The sequence below is a fragment of the Amphibalanus amphitrite genome, unplaced genomic scaffold (assembly GCF_019059575.1).
Source record: "Amphibalanus amphitrite isolate SeventyFive unplaced genomic scaffold, NRLGWU_Aamphi_draft 000313F_arrow, whole genome shotgun sequence".
In the NCBI taxonomy this organism is placed as follows: Eukaryota; Metazoa; Arthropoda; class Thecostraca; order Balanomorpha; family Balanidae; genus Amphibalanus; species Amphibalanus amphitrite.
This window is the reverse complement of record NW_024881808.1, coordinates 298,749-321,601: the sequence shown is the minus strand read 5'-3', so window position 1 is coordinate 321,601 and position 22,853 is coordinate 298,749. Positions and strand designations below refer to the sequence as shown.

General features: G+C 55.8%; 4 protein-coding genes across 6 annotated transcripts; all 4 read right to left on the bottom strand.

The window, feature by feature from the left end:
* Positions 1 to 148: 148 nt before the first annotated feature.
* Positions 149 to 4,433, bottom strand: LOC122388212. The gene is made up of 6 exons (XM_043379093.1): positions 4,304 to 4,433; positions 3,472 to 3,540; positions 3,027 to 3,144; positions 2,189 to 2,377; positions 1,703 to 1,925; positions 149 to 1,362 (listed from the first exon to the last, which is right to left on the bottom strand). Exons 2-6 carry the CDS (start codon positions 3,509 to 3,511, stop codon positions 961 to 963), a joined length of 972 nt encoding a protein of 323 aa, XP_043235028.1. The 5' UTR covers positions 3,512 to 3,540; positions 4,304 to 4,433; the 3' UTR covers positions 149 to 960.
* Positions 4,434 to 4,454: 21 nt separating this feature from the next.
* LOC122388211 (F-box/WD repeat-containing protein 2-like) lies at positions 4,455 to 7,894 on the bottom strand. 3 transcript variants are annotated; one of them, XM_043379089.1, is made up of 3 exons: positions 7,826 to 7,894; positions 6,667 to 6,832; positions 4,455 to 6,116 (listed from the first exon to the last, which is right to left on the bottom strand). In XM_043379089.1, the coding sequence occupies exons 2-3, from the start codon at positions 6,694 to 6,696 to the stop codon at positions 4,455 to 4,457; spliced, it is 1,692 nt and encodes a 563-aa protein (XP_043235024.1). In that variant the 5' UTR covers positions 6,697 to 6,832; positions 7,826 to 7,894. The 3 variants fall into 3 exon arrangements, with proteins under 3 accessions (XP_043235024.1, XP_043235026.1, XP_043235027.1); XM_043379091.1 differs by having other exon boundaries at positions 7,859 to 7,893; XM_043379092.1 differs by lacking the exon at positions 7,826 to 7,894 and adding an exon at positions 7,657 to 7,734.
* Positions 7,895 to 8,552: 658 nt separating this feature from the next.
* On the bottom strand, positions 8,553 to 12,201 carry LOC122388210. Its single transcript, XM_043379088.1, has 5 exons — positions 10,363 to 12,201; positions 10,049 to 10,198; positions 9,615 to 9,738; positions 9,084 to 9,259; positions 8,553 to 8,836 (listed from the first exon to the last, which is right to left on the bottom strand). The coding sequence occupies exons 1-5, from the start codon at positions 10,522 to 10,524 to the stop codon at positions 8,627 to 8,629; spliced, it is 822 nt and encodes a 273-aa protein (XP_043235023.1). The 5' UTR covers positions 10,525 to 12,201; the 3' UTR covers positions 8,553 to 8,626.
* LOC122388189 (zinc finger FYVE domain-containing protein 26-like) lies at positions 10,845 to 21,299 on the bottom strand. The gene is made up of 9 exons (XM_043379046.1): positions 21,010 to 21,299; positions 20,679 to 20,785; positions 19,765 to 20,401; positions 19,405 to 19,566; positions 18,948 to 19,100; positions 18,532 to 18,687; positions 13,231 to 13,394; positions 12,670 to 12,892; positions 10,845 to 12,323 (listed from the first exon to the last, which is right to left on the bottom strand). Exons 1-9 carry the CDS (start codon positions 21,106 to 21,108, stop codon positions 11,997 to 11,999), a joined length of 2,028 nt encoding a protein of 675 aa, XP_043234981.1. The 5' UTR covers positions 21,109 to 21,299; the 3' UTR covers positions 10,845 to 11,996.
* Between the last annotated feature and the right edge of the window lie 1,554 nt (positions 21,300 to 22,853).

The window sequence follows — 22,853 nt, the reverse complement described above, 5'->3', positions numbered from 1 at the left end:
TCTCTCTCTCTCTCTCTCTCTCTCTCTCTCTCTCTCTCTCTCTCTCTCTCTCTCTCTCTCTCTCTCTCTTCTCTCTCTCTCTCTCTCTCGAAACGTCTTCTGAGTTGCAACCGACTGGCGGCTCACAATAAGTCGAGTAAACACTGGCTTCGGATCCACTGAGTAACACACTCAAGCATGTATTACAGCCAAAGAATGCACTCGTCCAAGCACGGAATGGTCCGCTCCCATCGTGGAATGTCAAGGCCCAATGAGTCTCCCCAGAAGGCCGGCTAACCACCGGACGCTACGTACCGGGCCCTGGAGCGCCGGCGCGGCGGACAACCAGCCCCGCCGGGGCCGTACGCCGGTGGTAGTCATCGGCCGAGAGCCTGATCAGCTCGGTCCAAAATTACACAGCAATACACCACACAGGTAACGAGTGAGTAACGGCAGCCGCAGAGCCTGTCGCAAACGAGACCGCACATAGCTGTCCCGCGAGTGTCTGCCGGTTGACGAATCACGGCAGTCCACTGGTTCCTAGCACTCCCCCGACACCCTGTAATACCCTCACAGCAGATGAATATCGTGATCAACTTAACGCGGTAGTGCAGTTTTTTCCCGAACGCAGGCAGCTGCTGATAAATGGCCAGTGTACCTAACCACTTTGCCCACTACACGCACCGTCATATGCAGCTGACCGTCCAAGTCCCAGTAACGGCAAAAATCGGTACAAAAAGGAATGGTCATACAGCCGAACGAAACAATCACGCGAAAAGCAGCTCCGGTGATATCCGACGGACGAGTCATGACACATGACACCTGCACCTCAGCGCACACCTGGCAGCCTTTAAAATCCAGCGACTCACAGTCGTCCGTGGCATGATTGCCCAGACATGACTTAGCCGTCCGGGCCGTGCGGCGTGTCCGGCAGCCTCGCCCTTCCGTCGGCGGGCGCCCCTCCCGGAGCGAGCCAGTGCGTCAGGCAGAGGCCGCGCTCTGTCCTCCGGCGGCCGCCGCGGCCTGACCCTCGGCGGCCGCTGGCTCGTCGCGCTGTGCCAGCCGGGTCCGTCGCTCGCGGGCCGCCCTCCGTATCTTGGCTGCCAGCTGCTCGGGTCTGAGGTACGGCAGGGCCACTCCGTCTGCGTCAGCGATTGTCTCCAGTTTTCCGCCGGCCGCCCGCGCCGCAGCCGCCCAGGCGTCGTTGAGCGCGGCGGGCAGCGAGCCGTCGTGCCTGTCGCCGGTGATAACGGTGACGGTGGGCCGGCCGGTCGGCAGCGGACGCAGCAGACCCGCCTGACGCAGCTGGGCGGCGGTCTCGTTCAGGAAATGGTGCTCGTCCACCACGGTACTGGCGTGCCGCGGATGGCACATCAGGTGCTTCTGGGGACGGAGTTGGGGAACAAGGTCAGCACACGTCATGGGTAGAGTTCGCACTGTGACACCCAGAGGAACAAGATAGACTAATTGGCATACCAATCGACAATCGACATCAGCTTATATGAAATACTGATCGTCATAAAATCGATAGGTCAATAAAATATACTTTCAGCTCTATGCAATCCTAGCGGTCACATATACATAATTGCCAAAGGGCGCTGAAATGAAGTCAACAGCGCTGTAACACAGTCATAAAATATCCAACACACTGCGCAATGCATCAATGAATGTAAAAAAGTCTGGCGGCCCACTGTGCATACTCGTATACAAAAAATATTCTGACCTGTCTGTTGACGGCCTCCTCCCCGAGCAGCTCGGCAGCCTCGCTGAGCGGCGCCTCCATCAGACCAAACATGAGCATCAGCCGCGTGAGGCCGGTGGCGGCCGCCACGTGCAGCGTCTGCAGCGGCGCCAGCAGGCGGCCGTGCACGTGCCGCAGCCACGGGCCGCCGTCCGCCAGCAGCTCCTCCGTCATCGGCGCCACCAGCACCAGGTCACTCACCTCGCTGGCAGACGAAACGAGGGGTCAGCGAGCGAGTCAATGGCACGCTGATAAACCTTTACGTAAACACATACACAATAATGGAAGCAATTTAAAGAAAAAAAGACAAAACATACAAAAATAACTAGTCTTCAACAACACAAATTGAAAACAGGAACTTTAAACCTAGTCGTATGTACCTAACACAAAAAGAAAGTCGAAAAGAAAAAGGACAGTGCCCGCTACCGCAGTCCACCACCAGCGCCGGTCCTCCCGTCAAGCCAATACCTGGGATAGAGGTGGGCGTACAGCCTGGCGTTCAGCGCGCCCAGCCCGGCGCCGACGTAGACCAGCGGCAGCGGCTGGGGCGCCACCTGGGTCAGCAGGCGGTGGAGGTCGGCCACCGTGCCGCCGGCCGTGTACGCCGGCGGACTGAAGCCGGGCAGCTGCCGGTCGCGCTCGCCGGGAGGCATCGGCCTGTCGGGAGGGAGGGTGATACGTCTGATACGTCTGGGGTGATACGTCTGGGGCAGAGCTGCTGCGGCGTGTTGGCGGGGACTAATACCCTTAACTGCTGGTCGCTGGAGCCACCGGCGCCATTCACACTTCTTGTTTTATGGAGGTGCGTGTTGAGTTGCATAGGACAGTGACAGATAGCAGTGTCTGACTGAATGTCTACGTTCATCTTTCAGCCCACACAAAAGAAATTGAATCATAATGTGTTCAAACGTATATCCGGTTGAGTACATCCTGAATGAGTCAGCCCGAATGAGTGAAGCCAGTAATGCTTCATGGCGAGCCACTCCCGCCGCTTAGTACGCGATAAGCGATCAACAATCCTATGAATGACTATAAACCTGAAAACTCACAACCAAAGGATGCTGGTAGGGAACAGCTGATAATCAAACGTGAACAATGTTTGCGTTTGTAGAGCAACGACATTATTATAACGGACCTAACGAGCTTAACAACTGCCAAGTCTCTCACCACAAAAAGTACGAATGCCGAGTCTCACAGCTATGCTTATCGAGTACAGTTACAGCTACACCAAATTGCACATAGAGTTTCTCACCGCACAGCTGTCGGGTCTCTCACAAAGTCTACAGTCTCTCCCCACACCGCTCACCTGTCGCTGAAGCCGAGCCCGGGCCGGTCGAACACACAGGTGCGGGTCAGCTCACTGAGTCGGGGCAGCACCGCCAGCCATACGTCCGAGGACAGGCCGGCAGGGGGGTCCAGAACCACTGCCGGACACGGTCCGGGTCAGGTACGGGCAGACGGCGGAGGGTCAGACACGGGGAACGGACGGGGGATCGACCGGCTGCTGGGTATGTCTAAATGCACAACAGACGCAAGCGTAGGTGCCGACAGGTCAAAATCTACCCAGTTGTCCAGAGATGGAAAAGTACGATTGCAACCGAGGATTGGCACATGAAAGAGTTAAATCACTCATATTTGTTCACAATGTCGTCATTCAGCGTGCGTTATCACCGTTAACGCTACGTATTTACATGCACGAATAAAACCTTGCTAGGCTAACAATGCTAGCACAAGCGGGTAGGCGGTCTTACCGGTGGGGACTCCTTCCCCCTCACACCGGAAATACATCATCTGACCAGATCCAACATCATACAGCTGACCTGGGGGCAACAGGGTAGGGTTTATGCACAAAAAAGCGAGATACTACGGAAAACAAGGCAATTAAAAAATAGTTGTTTTTACCGAATATAAGGAAACGACGCAAGCTATCTTTTTGGAGGTGATTAACTGTCGGAAAGGTCTGAAAATAATACACCTCGGTTTCTCAGATGTGTTCACAATTTACAGCTTCCTTCGTAATTCAAATTTGTGACATTTTACCATGAGAATGCCCCGCAATAGCACTTAACAGTTACCAGTCTCACCGTGTGTTACTGCTGAACTCCGTAGGGTAGGAAGGTACCCACCTTTTTTACTTTCCCCGTTTCTCGCAGACCTTCCCCATTCCTTACTGTCGGTCCAAACACGTTCCCCAGTTCTCACCGTGAGTTGGCAGCAGACCTTCCCCGTTTCTCACCGCATAGGCGTAGGAACAGGGGGGGGGGCCGGGGGGGCCATGGCCCCCCCACTTTTTAGCCATTTTTTAAAGTAAAATCTTTATTTTTTATTTAAATACAAAACTAAGAGCAGGAAATGATTCAGCAAGGTGAGATGAGCACAAAACTGCAAAGAATTTCTTCATAGGGGTATTGGGGCTCCCACAAAGTGACATTGAAGTTTCGCTGGCCCCCCCACTTTTCGTGAGGTTCCTACGCCCATGTCTCACCGTGGAATCGCCGATGTTCCCCGTTTCTCACCGTGAGTCCGCAGGTATCGGTCCTCGTTCCTCACCGTGAATCCAGAGTACATTCTTCTGTTCCTCACCGTGAGTCCGCAGGTGCTGTCGCTCCGTCTGCAGGGCGGCGTGGTTCAGCAGCGGCGGCAGCAGGCAGGCGAGCAGGCCGTACTGCAGCAGGCGGCAGCAGCGCTGCCGGCCGGGCCGAGGTCGGGGCGGGGTCGGGGGCGAGAGGCGGCGTCACCGGCGGCGCCAGCGCAGCACAAACACCTCCCGGCTCAGCTCGGTGCCCATGGCGGCGATCAGGCCGCCCTCGGGCGGCTCGCCGTCGAACCCGTCCAGCCAGCCGAGCTCGCCCATCGCCAGCTGCGCGGCGTCGGGCGTGCTCAGCCGAGAGTGCGGCACCTTCTCCGAGGCTATCACCTCCTTGGTGTTGAGGTTGACGAAGTAGAGGTTGGGGCAGCTCTCCTGGGCGTAAGGCGCCAACAGGATGGCGTATCGTCTCCCGATGGCCAGCAATTTCTTCACCTTAAAGCTCACCACGATACGGGTCGAAAGCGAGCGATGTCGCAGGCTGTACTGCACGATGGAGGCGGTTGATATCTTATTGTTGGTCGGCGGCGACTGGCGCACGAACGTCACCAGATCACCATGTAGGTGGCAGCCGGGAGTGAAGAACGGGATATGCATGCCGGGCTGCGGCCGCTGGGTCTCCGCCAGTGGAACAGTCAGCCGCGGCGTGCGCAGCGACTTGAACGGCTCGGCGCCCAGCCACGGCGGACAGTTCTCCACCTCAAACACCTGGATCTCGTCCCGGGTCATGGTGAGGAGCAGCCGGCCGGGCGGCGCGTCGGCGGCCGGTGACAGCTGCAGACCCGTCCTCAGGAGTACCCGTACCACCCAGTGGCTGTGCCGTGGCAGTGTGTTGAGCAGCAGGCCCGAGCTGAGGCTGAATATCTTCACCGTGTTGTCCGCCGAGCCGCTCACCAGAATATCCAGCTCCTCGGAGTAGTCGAGGCAGAACACGGGGCCGCTGTGCACCCAGAAGCGGCGCAGCAGCCGGGCGGCGGCCTCACTGCGCTCCTCGGGCTCGTCCGGAGAGGCGGCGCGCCGCAGCCGCTCCTGGAGCCTCTCGACGCGCTCCGGGTCGCCGGCCGTGTCCGAGATATCGTACGACGACAGCTGGCCGTTATAGTGGCCGCACACAACGAACTTACCCTGTGTGAACTTGAGACACGAGATGTGGAGGAACACTGAAAACGTCAGCACACACTGCTCCTCACTGAGTCGCCAGACAAACAGCTGCGACAGCTCGCTGGCCGCCACCAGCTGATCGCCGTGGTGGTCCAGCGCTATCACTTTACCGCCGTGTTCAGCCGGCAGCTTCAGAGACACCTTCTCGAACGCCTGCCGCGTCTTCATCCGCCACAGAGTCCGCTGTGTGCAGAGGAACAGCTCCTTCCACCCTCCGACCGCCTCCAGGTCGATCGAGCCCAGGTCGGTCCGCGTGCCCAGCAGGTGGCACTTTTGCCGCCACAGCGCCGGCAGGCCGGAGATGATCCGGTTCCAGGCGTGGCACACCTGACAGCAGCGCAGCAGGCTGGCGCCGTCCACGTACGAGAGCATGTGCTCGACGATCTCGGCCGGCAGCAGTGTGAGGAAGTCGCGCAGCAGCAGCGACGGCAGCCGGTGCAGCATGTACCAGCGCTGGCGCGGCTGGCTGTGCGCGATCAGACTCTCCAGGAAGGCCGTCTGCTGCTGGTCGTTGAGCTCGGTGTAGCGCGCCAGCGTGGTGTCGACGAACTGGGCGAACTCGGCGCCCGGCTCGGCGCCCAGCAGCCGGGCGGTGGCCGCGCTGCGGAGCGTCTCCGAGCTGCCGCCGGCCGCCGGCTGGTCCCGGTCCTGGGCACGGGGCAGCACGGCACCCTCACCGACCGACCGTCACCGGGCACAGTGCACACAGCGCGACACACAGACCAAATGACAGACTGAGGCGACAACAGCTAGCTTGAGACCATAATTTGAGAGAGTATGGTCAGGTCAATGATGTCAAATTAAGCAAGGTTTTTGACAAATTAGCATAACTGCATGCTGAATGGGGTCAATCCCTTTTATTAGGTCCTTTTGATGAAGCAATTGGCAAGTATGCATTGATAAAATCAACTATTAACATCACATTAAGAATATTTTCAGTGAGCTACACCAATGTCCTGACCAAACTCATTCATTGTCTCCAAAAACTCATCTCAGACAGCCAAAATTTTGAATTCAGCAATGTCCAAGCAGGTATACTGAAGATAAGGAGCAATGGAGTAAATGCAGCTTTAGAACCATAAGACCACTGGATAATTACAAAATATGTTCAGCAACAAGTAGGTACCACTGACTGAGAGAAAGGCACATAACAAACATCTTTCCTATGTGCTAGCATCACACACCAGCTGCTACTCACCTGTGTGATTGAAGAGTCTGAAGAACTCATGGCTCCAATTTCAATGAGCTCATGAAAAAATATCAAAAGTGATTCTTCTATATTCTGTGTTGGCTTGCTGATTGTATACCAAATTGTGATTCAGTTGCCTGTTGGTGTGTTTTAAGGCATGTGTGCATCAAATGATCTGAAACAAACACAAAATCAGACATTGATGTGTCCAAGCTGCACATACAAGACTGTGATGCCTCATTTTTGTTAGTGATAACTGCTTTATTTAACTAAAATTTGTACTACTTACTAAAACATTTTTGGGAAACAGTGTTGACACTAAACACAGAGAGCTTGACTGACCCATCAGTTTTGTACTGATGGCTTAAGGTGAAGGGAGAAGGCGGCACCCTCCTCTCCAGTCAATTTCAATTTTCACAATAAGCATACCTATCATTTTGGGAAAAAAATACAATGCACACCACTGAAAGAAAATGTCATATGGGCATACCTAGGCCTAGTATGTGGTCTCAGGTCCACCAGTGTCCATCTCTGACATCTATGACTCAGCCTCTGAGGTTAGGTTGAAGGCCCAAAAATAGGACGCCGGTGAAAACAGGGCGCCGGAGGGCATATTAGTCACGTGACATTTGGAGCTTCTCCCCCTCCGTGGGCCTTCTACATGCCAAACGTCACGTGTGAATTTCACGAACCTTGATCAAATCGCCCCAGGCGCCCTGTTTTCACCGTCGTCCCAAAAATAGAGGTCCAGTTTTTATTATGTAACTTTACCAAAAAAAGGTTGCAGAGCTGTTCTGCTGGTTTCACAAATGAGGAAATTGATCTCAGGGTATAGCCGAGCCGATAGCACATCTCCAATTCTCCTTAGTTGCAAAACCTTAGAGACGTCTGCTTTACTAATGCCAAAATTGAAATACCATGGGTCTGAGCAAAATATAAATATCAAATTATTGAGCTCTGCAGAGTCCATGCGCATTCCACTTAAGACTATACAAATACTTAAGGGCCGAGGGTTGATGCTTGACGTTAGCTGAAATTTTCATTGCTTCCACGGCGTTTCAGTTTGTGCTTTTTTACATGCCCACGGTGGCGGTGCATAAGAATATAAAAGAAGGTATTTTGCTGGGTGGAGCCAAAGTGGAGCCACAGCGTATAAATTGAAATTAACCTTGCAAAAGCTGCATCATGTATTATTTATGACTTATAATACGCAGATGCACACGGAACAACACGCTGCGCAAATTGTGTTGTCGATTTCGACGTTCAAGGTCATTGAATATCGCGAAACGCGCGTGGCACACGTCCGCCAAACTGACAGCTGCTTGATATCCGCAAATCCGCTGTTTATTTGCTGCAGGCTCGAATTCGATGGGTTCGTGAGTTGTTCGTGAGTAGTGAAGGCTTGGAGGCTCGAGCCGGCGCGGCAGACGATATATACACTGTTATAGGTGCTCGGATATATTTTACTCATGCTTCTGGCCACCATGTCGTAATGTCTTCGCTAAAATCGTCTGGGTACACTACCACACTGAATTTTCCCCGATGAACAGTCGTCTCCGCCACCTAGGTATACGACTCAGCGTAATACCCTGACTCTGGTGCACTGAGATTGACTATGGGCAAATAGTGTTGGACGGAGGCAAGGCGACGGAGGTGATATTGATCGGGAGGCTTCAAAAGGGAGTCACGAACAGGGACTCCGTGACCCACCCTTGGCGCCCTGCCTCACAACGGAAAGGACAGCAAAAGATGCACCTGCCATCTCAAAGTACCGAAGTTTCGAGCAGTGTGTCCATTTACGATTCACTTAGCGAATCAGCCCATCGCTCCCACAATCTATGCTCCAACAGAACGTCTCGAGCTATCAAGATATCGGCTAAATGCATACTGAGACGTGTTAGGTTGTCACACATTTTATTATCAAAACGTAATACGATATTTGTTCGATGCATCATATCCCCAGCACGGCTCAGTCGGGAGGCAGGGGCGGCAGCGGCCCGCGGGTGCCGGGCGCGGCGGCAGGCAGCAGCGGCAGACCGTCGCGTGGGCTGCGCCGCGCCGCCGGCTGCCATCGGGCCGATATCGAGGTCCGGGGTGCCTCCGGCAGAGGGTCGTCCGGCCGGCGGCTCCGGCGCACCTGGACGAAACTCATCTTCTTCATATCTCCGCCAGAGGGCACCTGCAATGAAACACGAAAGGAATGAGCTTGGTGAGCCCGCTTTCCCTTGCGATCAAATGGCCAAGTAAGAAGCCGAATGTCTCCTGACTAATGTGTAATTGTATTATCACAGAAGTGAGCCAGCATGCCGGTCAACTGACTTGGAAGGAAGATCGACTGCAGCTGACTTATGGCAGGGTTGGTGGGGGTGGCTCAAAAAGGAAGAGCAGTCGTCCCGCTGGCTCGAGGGGGATGGTGCTCAACTTACCTCCGTGCCGACAGCGCCGTACTCGTCGACGGGGAACTTTTGGTACATGAACGCCAGCGGCAGCACGCGACTTGAGAAGTACTGTTTGGTGCGGCCGGCGGCAGAGACCACCAGGTCTACGCCGGCCGAGTACACCACTTCAGTGATCAGGTACACGCGGTCAACGTACTGCAGCGCTGCAGGGAACACAGGCACGCAGTCAGTCAGCGGATGCAGGACCTAGAATCAGTCAATGTGCTCCAGAAACGACAAACGGACAGTGTATTCAATACAAGCCCTCCCTTGTATACGGCAACGTATCCGAACTGCAGAAGTCCCAAGCTTGTGCTATAGATACCACTCACTAGTCAGATCTACATAGTCATCTCATCTGTGAAGTCAGGACTAAGAGCTCGCGTCTTGCCAAAGTGTCCCTGTCCAGAGGAAACCATATGCACCCGAGACCTGTTAAGAAGTTACATACCCCATTTCCCCTCCCCCAGAGTGCGTCAAGTTGACCCGGGTCGGCGCTCTGGTGCGGCGGCGGCTTACCCGGGTGCGCCGACCTGTCGATGACAATGTCCCCCGGCTGAGTCGCCGTCAGAAGCACCACCTTCTTGTGTGGCTGCTTCACAATGAGGTGGATCTCCTTACCGGATTTACCGTACAAATCGCACTGGAAACGCAAATAGGACTATCAATTCGCACGTCATAAAGCCATTCACCCGCAAGAACGGGTATGCTGGTAATGCTGTTTTGATGAATATCGATGGATATGACACGCATTACCGAAATACAATCATGACAATATACATGAATCTGCTGATTATTTAGGTACATGTAATCATAGACATAGGGACATACCTAGGGGAAAAACAAATAAATCTTGCAATAAATCTGTTTTAAATGCCGGCGACGCAGATAATCGGCGGTTCTATGACTTTTTCCCGAGCTGTTATGCTCCTGCCTCGGTGCATATGCCTTACAGTGTACTGGGCGGGGAAGTCGAGCTCCTCCAGATGGGGTCGAGCGCAGGCCTCCAGCTCCGCTCGGTTGGAGTGCGCCAGGTCAGCCAGGCCGGCCAGCGGTCCCAGCAGCTCGTACTGCCGCGGCCGGGTCAGTCGCGACAGCACACCCTGAGGGCGGTACGGACGGCAGGGGTACCGTCAGATGGACATAGTACGCCGACAGGCAGTCCCACCGGCACACACAGAAAACTATCTGACTGTACACATACAGCTAGAAGTGAGTGAAGGACAGAAGATACGAGGGAGGGAAGAGAGAAAGAAGATTCTCGTACCTTTCCGTCGTCCTGTTTGTAGAAGACGGTCAAAAGGTCGTACAGATCTCCTTCGGTAACAAAGGGTATCGGTATCAAGTCTCCAACCAATTCCTTCTGCAGGTGGCTTCGTAGGATTGTCCATGCTTCGGGAATATCACAGTCATGAAGTTTATCGGCCATCGGTCTACATTGTTCCTAATGCTGCCACATATTTCATAGTAAGACAGAAGGCATATCGTCCGTCACAAAAAGGAATCAACATGAATACCATACATATAGAAGTTCATCCCAAAAAGCAATGGCCCATTCAACGGATTTAAGAACAAAATCGTCTAAATCGACACATACCCGCATGTCAGCGAATGCTCGCTGCTGTTCTGTCGACATTTTCGTCAATCGAGCACAATTCTCGCGCCATACTGCCGTATAACACCTCTCACGATATATGCATAATGATGTTCAACGGACACTCAATTCGTACAAAGGAATATGACGCTGGATGCTCTTTACTTTATATTTGGTACCACACGTGCACTCTTTGCAATCCTTACAAAACACACTTTATACAAAAATATGATAGCAGAAAGTATAAATATGCCCACAGCTGAGTACTATGGCACCCCACAACAGACACACAACTGAGTGCTTTGGTCCACATTTGGATACATATTGCGGCCAATCGCATGCGTTTCCGTAATCGACCGTTCATAGGATTGTCATCTTTCGGCAATGTCAGCCGACCAGCGGCTGTCACATGTGGCCGATCCAACGTGGATTCTACCTCAAACCCAGATGTTTCGGGAACGAACACAGGCCTGCAAGAAACATGTACTATTTGCCGAAAAATCGAGCACCCGATCTGAGCAATTAAAGCTACAGGTGTCCAAGAAAACTACTGACACTGACGAAATACGCTCCGGATTCATACACAGCCAAGTGTTAAGCCCAGTCGTACAATACCGTAGGAACCATATCAAGTACAATCTACACAAGTCAGATGAAAGCCACTATTTATGCGAGCAATGTGTGATTAGCAGCAATAGGACGCACGAAAGATGCGACTGCCATCGTATAATGCCGCTCCTGAGAAAACATATTTGAACAAAGACGACGCTAGAATGATACTGTAAGAGTAACAATTAAAGTTTCTTAGCCATGCATAGTTCAGAAACGTATTGATCTGCTGTGGATGAGGGTAAACCAGCTGAAAGACCTAGGCTATCAACACGTGACACTGAATAAACGAGATACATATTTTAGATTACGGTCTGTCCCACGGGTTATGGATAATACAGGATACATAGTTCCCTACTGAATCCCTAAATGAACGTTAAAGCAGAGCGCATACAAAAAACTGGCACATTCACAGCCAAGTCCAATGCCCGTCCTGAATTACCATCGTTGTGCTTCGCCCAGCCCCGCAGCAACGGGACACTATCGTACCGGTCAGCCAGGCGTCTGTGACAACCCCCGGCAGCGGCTCACAAAACGTCGACTGACCGGCCGGAGAAGATAGACTGGGTCGGTGTCAAATGCAATGCTGTCAGTAATCGGTCCCTGTTCGTCGTCGCCGTCCCTAACAAGGGACAGCCTCCTCTGCCTCTAAACTGCCGCGACCCTTCTGAACAGTAAAGGATCCAGGACGGCTGGTCTCAGCGACAGCCGGCGGCCGGAGTCGGTGCGCCAGTGGAGGTCCCGGCGGAGCTACCAGCCGGTGAGCCACCGGACGCCAGGTCTGTGGCCGGGCCCGGCGAGCTCGCCACGCTGGAGGGCGGCGGAGAATCCGCCGTCCGATCAGCCGTCTGTGAGAGCAGGTGCGGCGCGTGCCGCTGCAGCCAGCGCCGGCAGATGGTGGCCACAGTGGTCTGACCGGCCCCCTCGGCACCTGTCAGCACGGCGGACACCTCGGCAGGCCGGCGCCGGCTGGCAGCCAACATGTAGGCCTCCTTGTAGCGGCGACACTGCACCAGCGCCTCCAGCTGAAGCACCAGAACAGCTGGTTTGGAACAAGGAAACACGAACCACAGTTACGATCATCGTCACCGCATGTCACAGTAGCAGAAACGATAGATCACTAAACACACAGGCAATGAGGGAGAAGCCGGCTTGAGCTGCCATCACCTATTCCAAATACTGAGCCGACCATCCACTCCTAGATCTGACCGTACAGCTGCGTTTGTTTGCGTCACTGCCCTCCGGGTCCAAACCTCAGCCCACCTCAACCCCCGGCTCCACCCTACCCCCGGGGCTTTCCGCGGCCCAACCAGTTCCAGCTCTACCCCGCCAGGTTCCATCCTACCCCACCATATCGTAGCATCACCGTACCCTGACGGTGGGCTCGGTGATGGCGGTGAGCAGCAGGCCCACACACGGGTGGCCAGCCGGCGGCAGCGCCACTAGCCGGCGCAGCGTCTGCTGTCCCAGCTGCGTGGTGTCCATGAGCAGCTGCAGCAGCTGGTGCAGCTGGTCGCAGCGGCCGGCCGCCACCAGCCGCTCGGCCACGGCCGGCACCAGCTCTCCCAGTTCCACGCCCAGCGAGCGCTCGATCCTGCCGGGGGGCGGTGAGAGCGGTCTGGGTGACGGGTCGCGGCGGGGAAACGCCAAGCATGACGCATCGGACGGCAGCCGGGAAGAACGCACCGGCAATATCAAACACATGGAGAGTCAATGATCGCACAAATCGAAAAAAGTAAAGGACATCAATGCCTCTTCAAATCATAGCAATTGTAAAATCAAGGTAATATTTAGCACAAACGATCATGCGGTAAAATCCGCCATTAAAGAGCGTAGCAAGAGCCTCGCTGACAAATTTCCCTATCCGCACGCCATCTCCCACAAGCCACCTGTTTCCACCCTGTCCGCCCTTCGCCTCCCTCTGCTACTCACCGGTGCGCCAGGCACAGGGCGTCCGGTACGCTGGTAGTTGCCGCCAGCAGTGTGACCACCAGCCGGCGCCGCTGGTCCGGCCCGGCCAGCAGCGTGGGAGCCGGCTCCTCCGAGAGAGCCGTCTGCTCGCTCAGGTGCCGCGGCTCGCTCAGAAAACGAGTCACCTGCGGAGAGGTAGTTAGCGTTTTAGCGTGACTTGACGCTATTTCAGGCGCATTGGGGCGTGAATCAAGTCACATGCGAAAAGGTCAAATCGGTTTACCCAGGACAGGTCAGGTCAGCAACTGGGGCAGCTAGACGGGGAGCCAGAAGGCAAAACCTGGCCATGAAGCGGACAAGAAAGAAGTCTGGTCAGAAGGCTGGTCAATGTTGGGGCAGACGTGGACCAGTGGTTGGTATAAAGCGTGTTAAACCATGGGCGTAGGAACGGCTGGAACATTGTGGGTGCATTGGTGCAGAAATCCAGCCATGGCCGGTGAAGCGGGGTGGGGGGTGGGGGGGGGGGGGGTAGGGAGCGACATCCGAACGAAGGCTCGTTACAAGCTTTGAGGGTGTACCATGTCGAAAAGGTACCGACCGATAAGTGCATTTGGAAGCATTAACCCTCGCATGTGTAAGGGGTCGGATGAACCCCCCATGGTTTTTCGCAAATAACTCGCGCAAAAAGCGGCTGACCGCGACGAAACTTCAAGTACCCTCGAGTTGATCAGTTTTACACCTACTCTGAAAATTTCATGACCCTGACCCAAAGACCTTTAACCTGTGACCTGATTCTCGAGACCATGTTCGGCCGGAATCGCGATTTGGCGTATGTCAGCTCACATTATCCGCGCGTTTCCAGTCTTTTTGTGATTGTAGACGTTCAAACATGTGAAATGATGTTCGTCCCATGCATCACGGTGGGTGTGAAGGTCACCTGAAGGTCAGGTCAGGTCATTGACCTTTGATGACCTCGGTTCACTTTTTCGAGTTTTACATGTTTCTAGGGTAGTTTTTCGGGCTGATTTCTAATTTAACATCCATTTGAACGTTTACGAAGTAGTTTTAGTGCCTTCTTAACATGCTACGACGCCGTCAGTGGTAGTTGACACCTACAATGGATAGCCGATAGGACGCCTAATGGTTGACCTGACCTGACCTGACCTGACCCGATCTTGCCTAAATGCATGAAGAAATCATCTGTGATCAATCAAAACTAATATGATATTCGTGATCAGCACCCCGAAAAACCCGATAACAGCTTCACTTTACGCAGTTCTAGCAGGTCCCGATTTCCCCGACTTTTGGAACATTGAACTGACCTGGAAGGTCAACCGATGACCTAGGACCTTAAAATTGGGTATCATCGGCTTCCTCTCGTCACGGGCAACACCCTCGTTTATTCCGCGAAGCTCTAGCTCGATCAGGGGCCGAACGGCAGGGGGGTCCAACCGACCCCCCCCCCCCCACTCCTCCTACACATTAGAAGCTGGAAAACGCCGCACACTGCGAGGGTTAATATTGTCAATATTGACAACCGCAAAAAGTAAAAGCGGCCAACTTAGCCATTTTCGAAGATATCGGGCTAAAAATTTTGACAGTGGGTCATCCGTTTGGTATGTGTTCAATCACATGCTCCATTTCCCTTTTTTCTTCAGCACAAATGTAAGTTTTGAAGACTATCACAATAGCAAATGCTTCGAAAGATGGATAGTGGGCAACATATCCTGAATTTGCCGTGCTGCATGGGATGTAGTGTTGATGAGAAAAGGGGTTTTTGGTTCAGATTATTGTGGGTGCAGAATACATTGTCTGCACCCACTGGAGAAATATTGTGGGTGCAGCTGCACCCTTGCACCCATGGTTCCTACGCTAAACCAGACATAAAATGCTCGGGAATTTCGATGAAACGGCTGTCACACGTTTGCTCTCGAACGTTCGGGCGGAATCCAGCGACCAACGCGCATAGGTCAAGCACGCAAGAGCCTACTAAAGGTAATCTAAAAGACCTTTTGTCAGAAGTAGGGGCTGAGAACCAACAGTACCAAAGTACAAATGAATGTACCACACCTGAACTGGTGCAAGGGCGGCCACAGCCTACCTGACCTGGTACAGCGGCAGTTAAGTGCAGCGAAGGTCGCAGCGCACCTGAACTGGCGCAGCCGCGCCAGAGTTAGAGACACTACAAAGCACCAAAATGTCGGAAACCGTGGGCTCTTTTACGCGGATGTCCTCGAATTAGCCTCAAAATGTCAAAATGTAACCGATTTTGCAACCTCAAATATAACTGCCGTAGGGGAGACCCGGGAGGTATGGGCCCCCTGGAGGTATGGGCCATCGCAGTTTTGAAGAAGTGTTGCGTATTTTTACACATTTGACTGCGTAAACTGGTAGCAGCCATTCCGTTATATAACCCACGCGATTTTCAAAATCTTCCTCAGTCTTCTTTGGCAATGAGCGGTGATAAAGCGTTTTTGCCCTCTTCGAGTAAAATACTGCACAGAAAGAAAATTCGCGATAAATTTGAACCAGGCTCATTTTATGATGTCAGACCAATGCTAACATAAAGTTTGAAGCATGCAAATAAAGACTGAATACACAATTTGAAGCTTTCTTGCAAGATTATGAGCTGAGATGCTACGCAAATTCTGACGTTCTAACCGGGAGGTTCGGGCCACCCACCCCCGTTGAGCATAATTCAATAAAAAGATGCTTTCATTGAGTGTCATCTTCAATATGTTTTATTTTTGTCGCGCAAGGTTGAAAATTTAACTTCAAATTTCATTCGAACAGAAAAATATTATTAATTGTATTTCATGGTGCATGATTGAGTTTACCAAAATACATATGTGCACAAGTGACCTCCAATGAAGTAAGCTGTTGGCCGCTTTTGCGGTTCCTGGGCTCTAAGAGAGATCAAGGTAGATACCTGCTACGAGTATTGTTCTCATTGTCGAGAAAAGAATATGAAACATGTCACCGGCCCATACTTCCCGGGCCATGGCCCATACCTCCCGGCGTATTTTGATGGATCGAAAAAGCACATTATTTATTGAAAGTTATCTCGAGACAAAATAGTTGATCCCAGATGCCTAATATCAGGCACACTTTGCAGGCCAAAGGCAATTTCACGTACACAGAGTGAAAAACCGGCTCTAGCCACTGCCCACTGGAAGAAAATTGCCTTTTCACAAAACCGGCCCATACCTCCCGGGTCTCCCCTACTACCCTCATTCAGAATTTCAGTACGATCATTTTTATCGAATCTAGGTCATATCAATCAACCCATGCAATAACGTTGCCATTGATTACCCTGAACAAGCGGGCATTCGGAACCACATAAACGGCTTTCGCTACCGCATCTGTCTAACCCATTCATCTGACAGCCGTGTATGACAGTCAGTGAATGCTCCAGCCCGGTCTCAGCTGACTGACATCTCGGTGGGAGTTATAATGGCGAGCGGTACGTGTCCCCCGGCCCGGCACCCACCTGTCACGCAAACAGGCCGCAGTATCCCGGCGGCTGCACCAGATACTGCGGCCCGCTCCATTACCAGCCGTATACCGTTCCGCTGGCAACAATCAGTCTGAACTAAGCACGGCGCGCAGGCCACATGAGTGTGAACTTGACACGTGTGAGTCGAGCCCTAGCCAAGAGTCCGTGCCACACGTGCTATCTCACAGGGTTGACCCGGTAGAGCCGGAGGGGTTTATAAGCGGGGTCCAACGGTCAGCCAGTATCAGTCTCCTGTCTGCAGTTCAGCAGTTCAGTCAGCAGCCTCTAGTCAGCGCCATGGTCTGCTCGTCCCACATCATCTCTCTCCTGGTAGCCGGCTGCTTGCTGGCCTCAGCCGCCGCCGCCGGTACGAACTACTGTACGGGTGTGACGTGTCCATCCGGCACCCAGCACACCATGTGTATGTACCCGAGCGCCGGCCCGTCGTCCAGCTGCAGTCAGCCGAACACTGCCGCCAGCACCGTCAGCGCCGCAGATATTTCAGAGATCCTGGCCGCTCACAACACGATCCGTGAGGCGATGCGGACCGGGAAGTACGCGTCCAACAACCTGCCTGCCGCCAGCGAGATGCCGCCGCTCGCCTGGGACGCCGAGCTGGCGACCGTGGCTCAGCGGTGGGCCGACCAGTGCCAGCAGTCGCACGACCAGTGCCGCGCCGTGCCGCGCTTCGCCGTCGGCCAGAACGCCGCCTGGACCTGGGGCCACGCCAAGAACTGGACCGGCCGCGCCATCGGACAGTGGTTCCATGACGAGCTGCCGCACTTCCAGCAGTCGAATCTGACCTTCACGCAGGGCACGGACCCCGTGTCGGGTCAGGTCATCGGTCACCTGACCCAGGTCATCTGGGCCAGCACCACACTGGTCGGCTGCGGCTACACCGAGACGGTCGACAAGGACTTCTACAACCTACCCAAGCGGGCCTACTTCTGCAACTACGGCCCGGCCGGCAACTTCATCGGGCAGCAGATCTACCTGCCGGAGGTCACCGCGGCAGGTACCACCGCGCCGCCCACCGCGACACCGTCCGCCGGCACCACCGGGGCGCCGACCACACATAGTTCCTGCTGAACAGGCGGTAACTGCCACCGACAGCACCACGGCACCAATCAGCACCACTGCCACGGGCAGCACCATCGGAGCGCCGACAACACACAGCTCCTACTGAACAGACCACTGCCGACTAACACCGACAGCACGATTGGAGCGACGACCACACACAGCCCTTACTGAGCAGGCGGCGCGTCACAACCTGAGCACTGACGGCCTGCAGTGGCGGGTCGCTCAAGTTTGCACTAACCCAGCACCCACCACGAAACCAGAGTGAGAAGACGGAGTCAGGCATCTATGTGTCATCTAACAGCGGTACGAATTTGCGATGGATCTGCTCAACACTGGAGTCTAACCGTTTGAGTGATGGCTCAGTAAGTGAGCCTTATTTCAGGGAAACCAAGCGGGTGATCCGTTTAGCGGAACTAGTGGTTAAAAAAAAAACATGGAAGTACATACTTAGCTCAGTGTACAATGCGTCACGATCACGCTGTATATATTACGGTGCACAAACAAGCATGTAGTTATTACATTGTGAATAGCAAAACGCGATGCTTTATAAAACCACACCATTGAGCCGATTTGTAAACATGTCGCTGTTGCTGTGTAAAGAGATGTGCATGCAGTCAATGAGCTGAGCTTTATTGGTGACTGAATAAACGCCATGAAACAAAAACATCCTCTACTGCCCCGGACAAGTCTCCAACGCGTCACCGCCAAGAACCCTCTGAATTCAGCCAGTGCCACCAATCACCCACCTGAATCTGTAGCTCGACGGCAGTCAGCTGCTGCGACACCTGTTTCCATGGCAACACGAGCGGCATGCGTCCGGATGGGGCGCGGGCGGCCTTCCAGTCGGCTCTGTTCAGGTACTCGCTGAGCCGGTCCCGGGCCGCCTCCAGATGGTGCAGAGACTGCTCGGAGAACAAAACGAAACGGAACGGGGAGTCGTCAGCATGCGGTATATGCAATGACCACAGCAGAATGAGGCGCGTATTAATCATGAAAATATGTAGTATGGTAAAATGATAGAAACCACATTCATTTTTTAACGCAATAACGGCTTCGGCTAGCGGTTTTAGGTTGCAAAGCGCGCCTCGTAGGGCTTGACCCATTTTCGCTAGCCTCCTTTCGTACCAATTAAGATAAAGGGCGTAGCGTCCGTCAATTTTACCTGCGCGTAGCAGCGATAGTTGGTCTGTCGGCAGTAGATTCGGATGCAGGTGTTGGCCGCCCTCAGAAGGTCCCCACAGGCCAGCTGTAGTTGGAGCAGCGTGTGCCACGCGCCCGACTGCTGCAGCTCCGCGCAGCTGAACTCCAGGTACACCTGCACCGCAGAGACACGTCAAAGACATGTCGGCGAGTGCAACGAGACGAAACCAGTATTTACGCGGAAATGGAGTACAATCAGACGTGCTCAACATTCATAATTCTTCGCATCCTTAGCATTATAAAAAGTAAAACAATCAAAAGGCTTGTCAGAAATGCAATGCGAGAGAAGCAAGCGGCCGTTAAATCACAGCTGTGGTGGAATATGAACGTGTTAGAGCGATTCCCGATAGCGATGCAGGCGCGCCAGTTCAGCATTTTTACAGTATGCTACCGCAGCTGCCGGTACCGGAGCCACCCACCTTCCAGCCTCTGAGGGAGGGGCTGTCCTTCCTGAGGGCGTCCAGCAGCTGCTGTAGCTGTCCGCACCGCACGGCCGGCACCAGTAGCGCCCGGTGAAAGTCCTCTGGCCGCACGGTCAGCTCGCGCACCACCGCCGCCGCCCGGCCATACAGGCCGTGACGCTGCAGGAGTGACAGCGTCTGGCGCGCGCTGCCGTACGTGCTCAGATAATACACCGCCTCGTCCAGGGCGGCCGGGGGCGGCGCGCCGCCGACGGTCGGCAGCCGACCGGCGCAGATCTCCGCCAGCTCGGCCTCGGCGCGCAGCAGGGCGGCCGGCGCCGCGTCCGCCGCCGCCGGCACCGCCTCCAGCGCGGCCACCACGGCCGACAGCAGGCGCGCCTGCTCGCGGCGCCGGTCCGGCTCGGCGGCCGGGCGCAGCGCGCGCGCCAGCCGCGGTCGCGCCGCCGCCAGCTCGCCGGCGCGCAGCGTGGCCAGTCCCCAGGCGGCCCAGACGGCGCCGCAGTCCAGGCCGGCCTTAGTAGAGACGTCGAGCGCCGGCCGCCACAGCTCTCGGCCTACCATGGCGGCCTGGAGGCGGCGCAACGCGGCGCGGTCCGACAGGTCAGCGCCGGCCGACAGCTCGCCGCAGCCGGCCTCCTCCAGCAGCCGGCTGACGTCGGCGGCGCGCAGCAGCGCGTCACAGGCGGCCATCTCCTCTGCGGGCCGCTCGGCGCGCGCCAGCAGCAGTTTGGCGGCCAGAGCGAGCTGTCGTGCCAGGCCGGCCGTGAGCGCCGGGTGGGCGGCGGCGGCCGGCGGCGGCTGCCAGAGCAGCTGGCGCGCCGCGCGCAGCACCAGCCGGCCGCCGGCCGCCGCGTCTGTGTGCAGCTGCAGCAGCAGCAGACATGTGGAGACGGACGGCGCGTGCCCGAACTGCACCCGCTCCAGCTGGCGGACGTTGTGCGCGGCGCTGTCGGTGAGCCGCAGCGCCGGCGGTCCGGCAGAGCACGGCTCCCGGCTGCAGGCACGCCGGCGGGGAGGTCAGGCCGGTGCGGCGACACACCGGATTACCGGAACCGCACACAGGTCGCAGTGAGTCGACTTGATAACGCTCCCGTGATAACCCTCGCTTGTTATTGACAGATCAAAGTGCATCGTAAGTTAATTGGATATTAGCCTCCAAAAAAGCATTGCCCAAGCTTTACGTACAGTACCTCAGCAGCGTTACCGCCCCAAAGCCCGTCATGCCCCCTGCAGCTGCCCAGTCGGCCGGGATCCCATAGGACGGTACTCACGCCCGTGTGACGTCATCCGGCGACAGCTGATCGCCGCCGGGCTGCTCCGACACGGCCATCACGCAGACGGAGCAGACTCGCACCGGGGCCGGGCCACAGCCGTCCAGCTGTAGAAAAACAGACATGGGTGAATGCTGGCGACCCGCAGAGCATATAATGTCACACTCTGATTTATGCAGACATCTATTCTTATTTCATTCATTATGCACGTTATCAGTGCACAACCGCCCCATCAGGGACCCAAGTGTTCTCACTTTGCCATGCAAAGTAAGAACACAATTAACTTCAGTCCGGCCTCCCGTCCGCCACGACCAGCCCCACCTGCACTCACCTGAACGCGGTGTTTGCTGCACGGCTCGCACACGAGTTTACCGCAGCGGCGGCAGTGGTGGCGCCGGAAGCGCGCGTTGAACGCCGCCCCGCAGCGCATGCAGCCATTAGAGCTGTGGTCCGCCGCCCAGTGGTGGCGCGGCGCGGCGGCCGGCGGCGGCGGCGCCAGCGGCAGCGAGGGCGGTAGCTGCGGCGGCGGCGCCGGCAGACGGCTGACGTCCAGCGCCCGCTCGGCCAGACGCTCCAGGCAGCCGTTCACGGCAGCGTCCAGCGGCGGTACCGGGTGCGGGAGGTCCGGCGGCCGCGCCCGGCCCGGCGCGGAGGCGGAGCGGCCGCCGGAGGGTGACTGTACCGAGCCAGTGATGAGCCCCAGCCGCCAGAGGAGCCGCAGCGCGCGGCCCGCCGTCTGCCGGGTGGCCGGAGGCGTGCATTGTCAGATATTACTAGTCAACAGTCACTACAACCGATGCTCTATAGCGCTTAAGTTCACTTCCTTCGCTCTTACATTGAAAACAGCCATCACCAGCTCAATTTCACTCTAAGCCATCTCCTTTTCCAGATTGGCACCCAGACACACCAGTGACAACCTTGGGCCACGCACCTGGAAGTGCTGGTTGCAGATGAGCTGTATGACGATCAGCTCGGGCCGGGCGGCCAGGTGCTGGTAGTGCGGCCAGCCGGAGCCCAACAGACCGAGCAGGCGCAGCCCGGCCGCGTGCCGGTACAGCTGGGCGAACTGGGACGGCGGCAGCTGCTCGCCCTGGACGGCGCAGAGTCCGGAGAGCAGCGCGGCGCGGGCGGCCACCGACTGCAGCCGGCCGCACAGCGAGACCACCTCGGCTGGGTCCGCGGTTCGGAGCAGCTGGAGACCGATGTATACAGTCAGAGAGGGACCCAGTTACAAACACAGAGAGACTGCCTTCAGCCTTGGCAGGGTTTGCGGTACAGAGCAGCTGCATAGTAGTTGAAAACATCAAAATTACTTATCCGTTAGCGCGGTCACCCCATTGAGCCGTATCAGCTCACCTGTCTGACGACTAGCCGCAGGCGGTGGGTGCTTTCTTACCTGTTTCACAGCGGTGACAGGCGCGGCGGCCGGCTCCCGCAGCAGAGCCGCCAGCCGGTCGGACGGTCCGGGCGGCGGCGGCAGCTCTGCACCATCCGCGCCGTGCAGTCGGCCCCAGCGGTGGTACAGCGCCGGTCGGCAGTCGGCGCCAGCGGCAGCGAGCAGCTCTGTCAGCAGCGCCGGCTGGCGGCGGCAGCGTCGTTCCAGCTCGGCCCAGCAGGGCACCGGCGGGCCGCGGCACTGGCGCCACAGCTGCAGCAGCTGGGTATAAACCGCAGAGAGAAGGAGGGTTACAGAACCGCTGGCGGGAGGGTGATTCAGCGTCCAGCGACCACACAAACAGAGAGGGACCAACGCACGCTACGGCAACTTAGCTTCACAAACGCAAATTCCTAACTTCCCAGAAAGTTAGGAATTTGCATTAGGAAGTTAGGAAGTTAGGAAGCTAGACAAGAGCTTCTCGCATTGTGACCTCTCTTTCAATACCCCTGACAGATTAATTTAGAAGTTTCTCCCCGGCCAACTCCTTCATAGTCGTATCTCTGACAGTAGTAGCATCGGCTCCTCAGTCTCTTCAGTCGCCTACCTCCTCAGAGAGCAGCAGCCTCTCCCGCAGGCTCTCCTGCCCGTCCAGTCCGGTCAGCAGGTCCAGACATCGCCGCAGCGGCCACTGGCCAGCCATCTCGCAGATGACGGCCGCCCGGCGCCGCTCGCTGCTGATGTGCTGCACCAGCCGCCAACCGGTGTCGGCATCTGACGGCGTGCCAGACCAATATCAG

Excerpts from the sequence above, each read along its gene's own strand:
- LOC122388189 (XM_043379046.1), bottom strand. The coding sequence starts at position 21,108 with ATGCGCTGCGGGGCGGCGTTCAACGCGCGCTTCCGGCGCCACCACTGC. Across the intron at positions 18,688-18,947 it reads ACTATCGCTGCTACGCGCAG|TCTCTGCACCATCTGGAGGC; the intron begins GTAAAATTGACG and ends TTCTCCGAGCAG. Across the intron at positions 13,395-18,531 it reads CCGTCGAGCTACAGATTCAG|GTGACTCGTTTTCTGAGCGA; the intron begins GTGGGTGATTGG and ends ACCTCTCCGCAG.
- LOC122388210 (XM_043379088.1), bottom strand. The coding sequence starts at position 10,524 with ATGGCCGATAAACTTCATGACTGTGATATTCCCGAAGCATGGACAATC. Across the intron at positions 10,199-10,362 it reads ACAAACAGGACGACGGAAAG|GGTGTGCTGTCGCGACTGAC; the intron begins GTACGAGAATCT and ends TACCGCCCTCAG. Across the intron at positions 8,837-9,083 it reads ACGGCGCTGTCGGCACGGAG|GTGCCCTCTGGCGGAGATAT; the intron begins GTAAGTTGAGCA and ends GTTTCATTGCAG.
- LOC122388211 (XM_043379089.1), bottom strand. The coding sequence starts at position 6,696 with ATGAGTTCTTCAGACTCTTCAATCACACAG. Across the intron at positions 6,117-6,666 it reads CAGACTCTTCAATCACACAG|GACCGGGACCAGCCGGCGGC; the intron begins GTGAGTAGCAGC and ends CCCCGTGCCCAG.
- LOC122388212 (XM_043379093.1), bottom strand. The coding sequence starts at position 3,511 with ATGATGTATTTCCGGTGTGAGGGGGAAGGAGTCCCCACCG. Across the intron at positions 3,145-3,471 it reads GGGGGAAGGAGTCCCCACCG|TGGTTCTGGACCCCCCTGCC; the intron begins GTAAGACCGCCT and ends CGTGTCCGGCAG. Across the intron at positions 1,926-2,188 it reads TACGCCCACCTCTATCCCAG|CGAGGTGAGTGACCTGGTGC; the intron begins GTATTGGCTTGA and ends TTCGTCTGCCAG.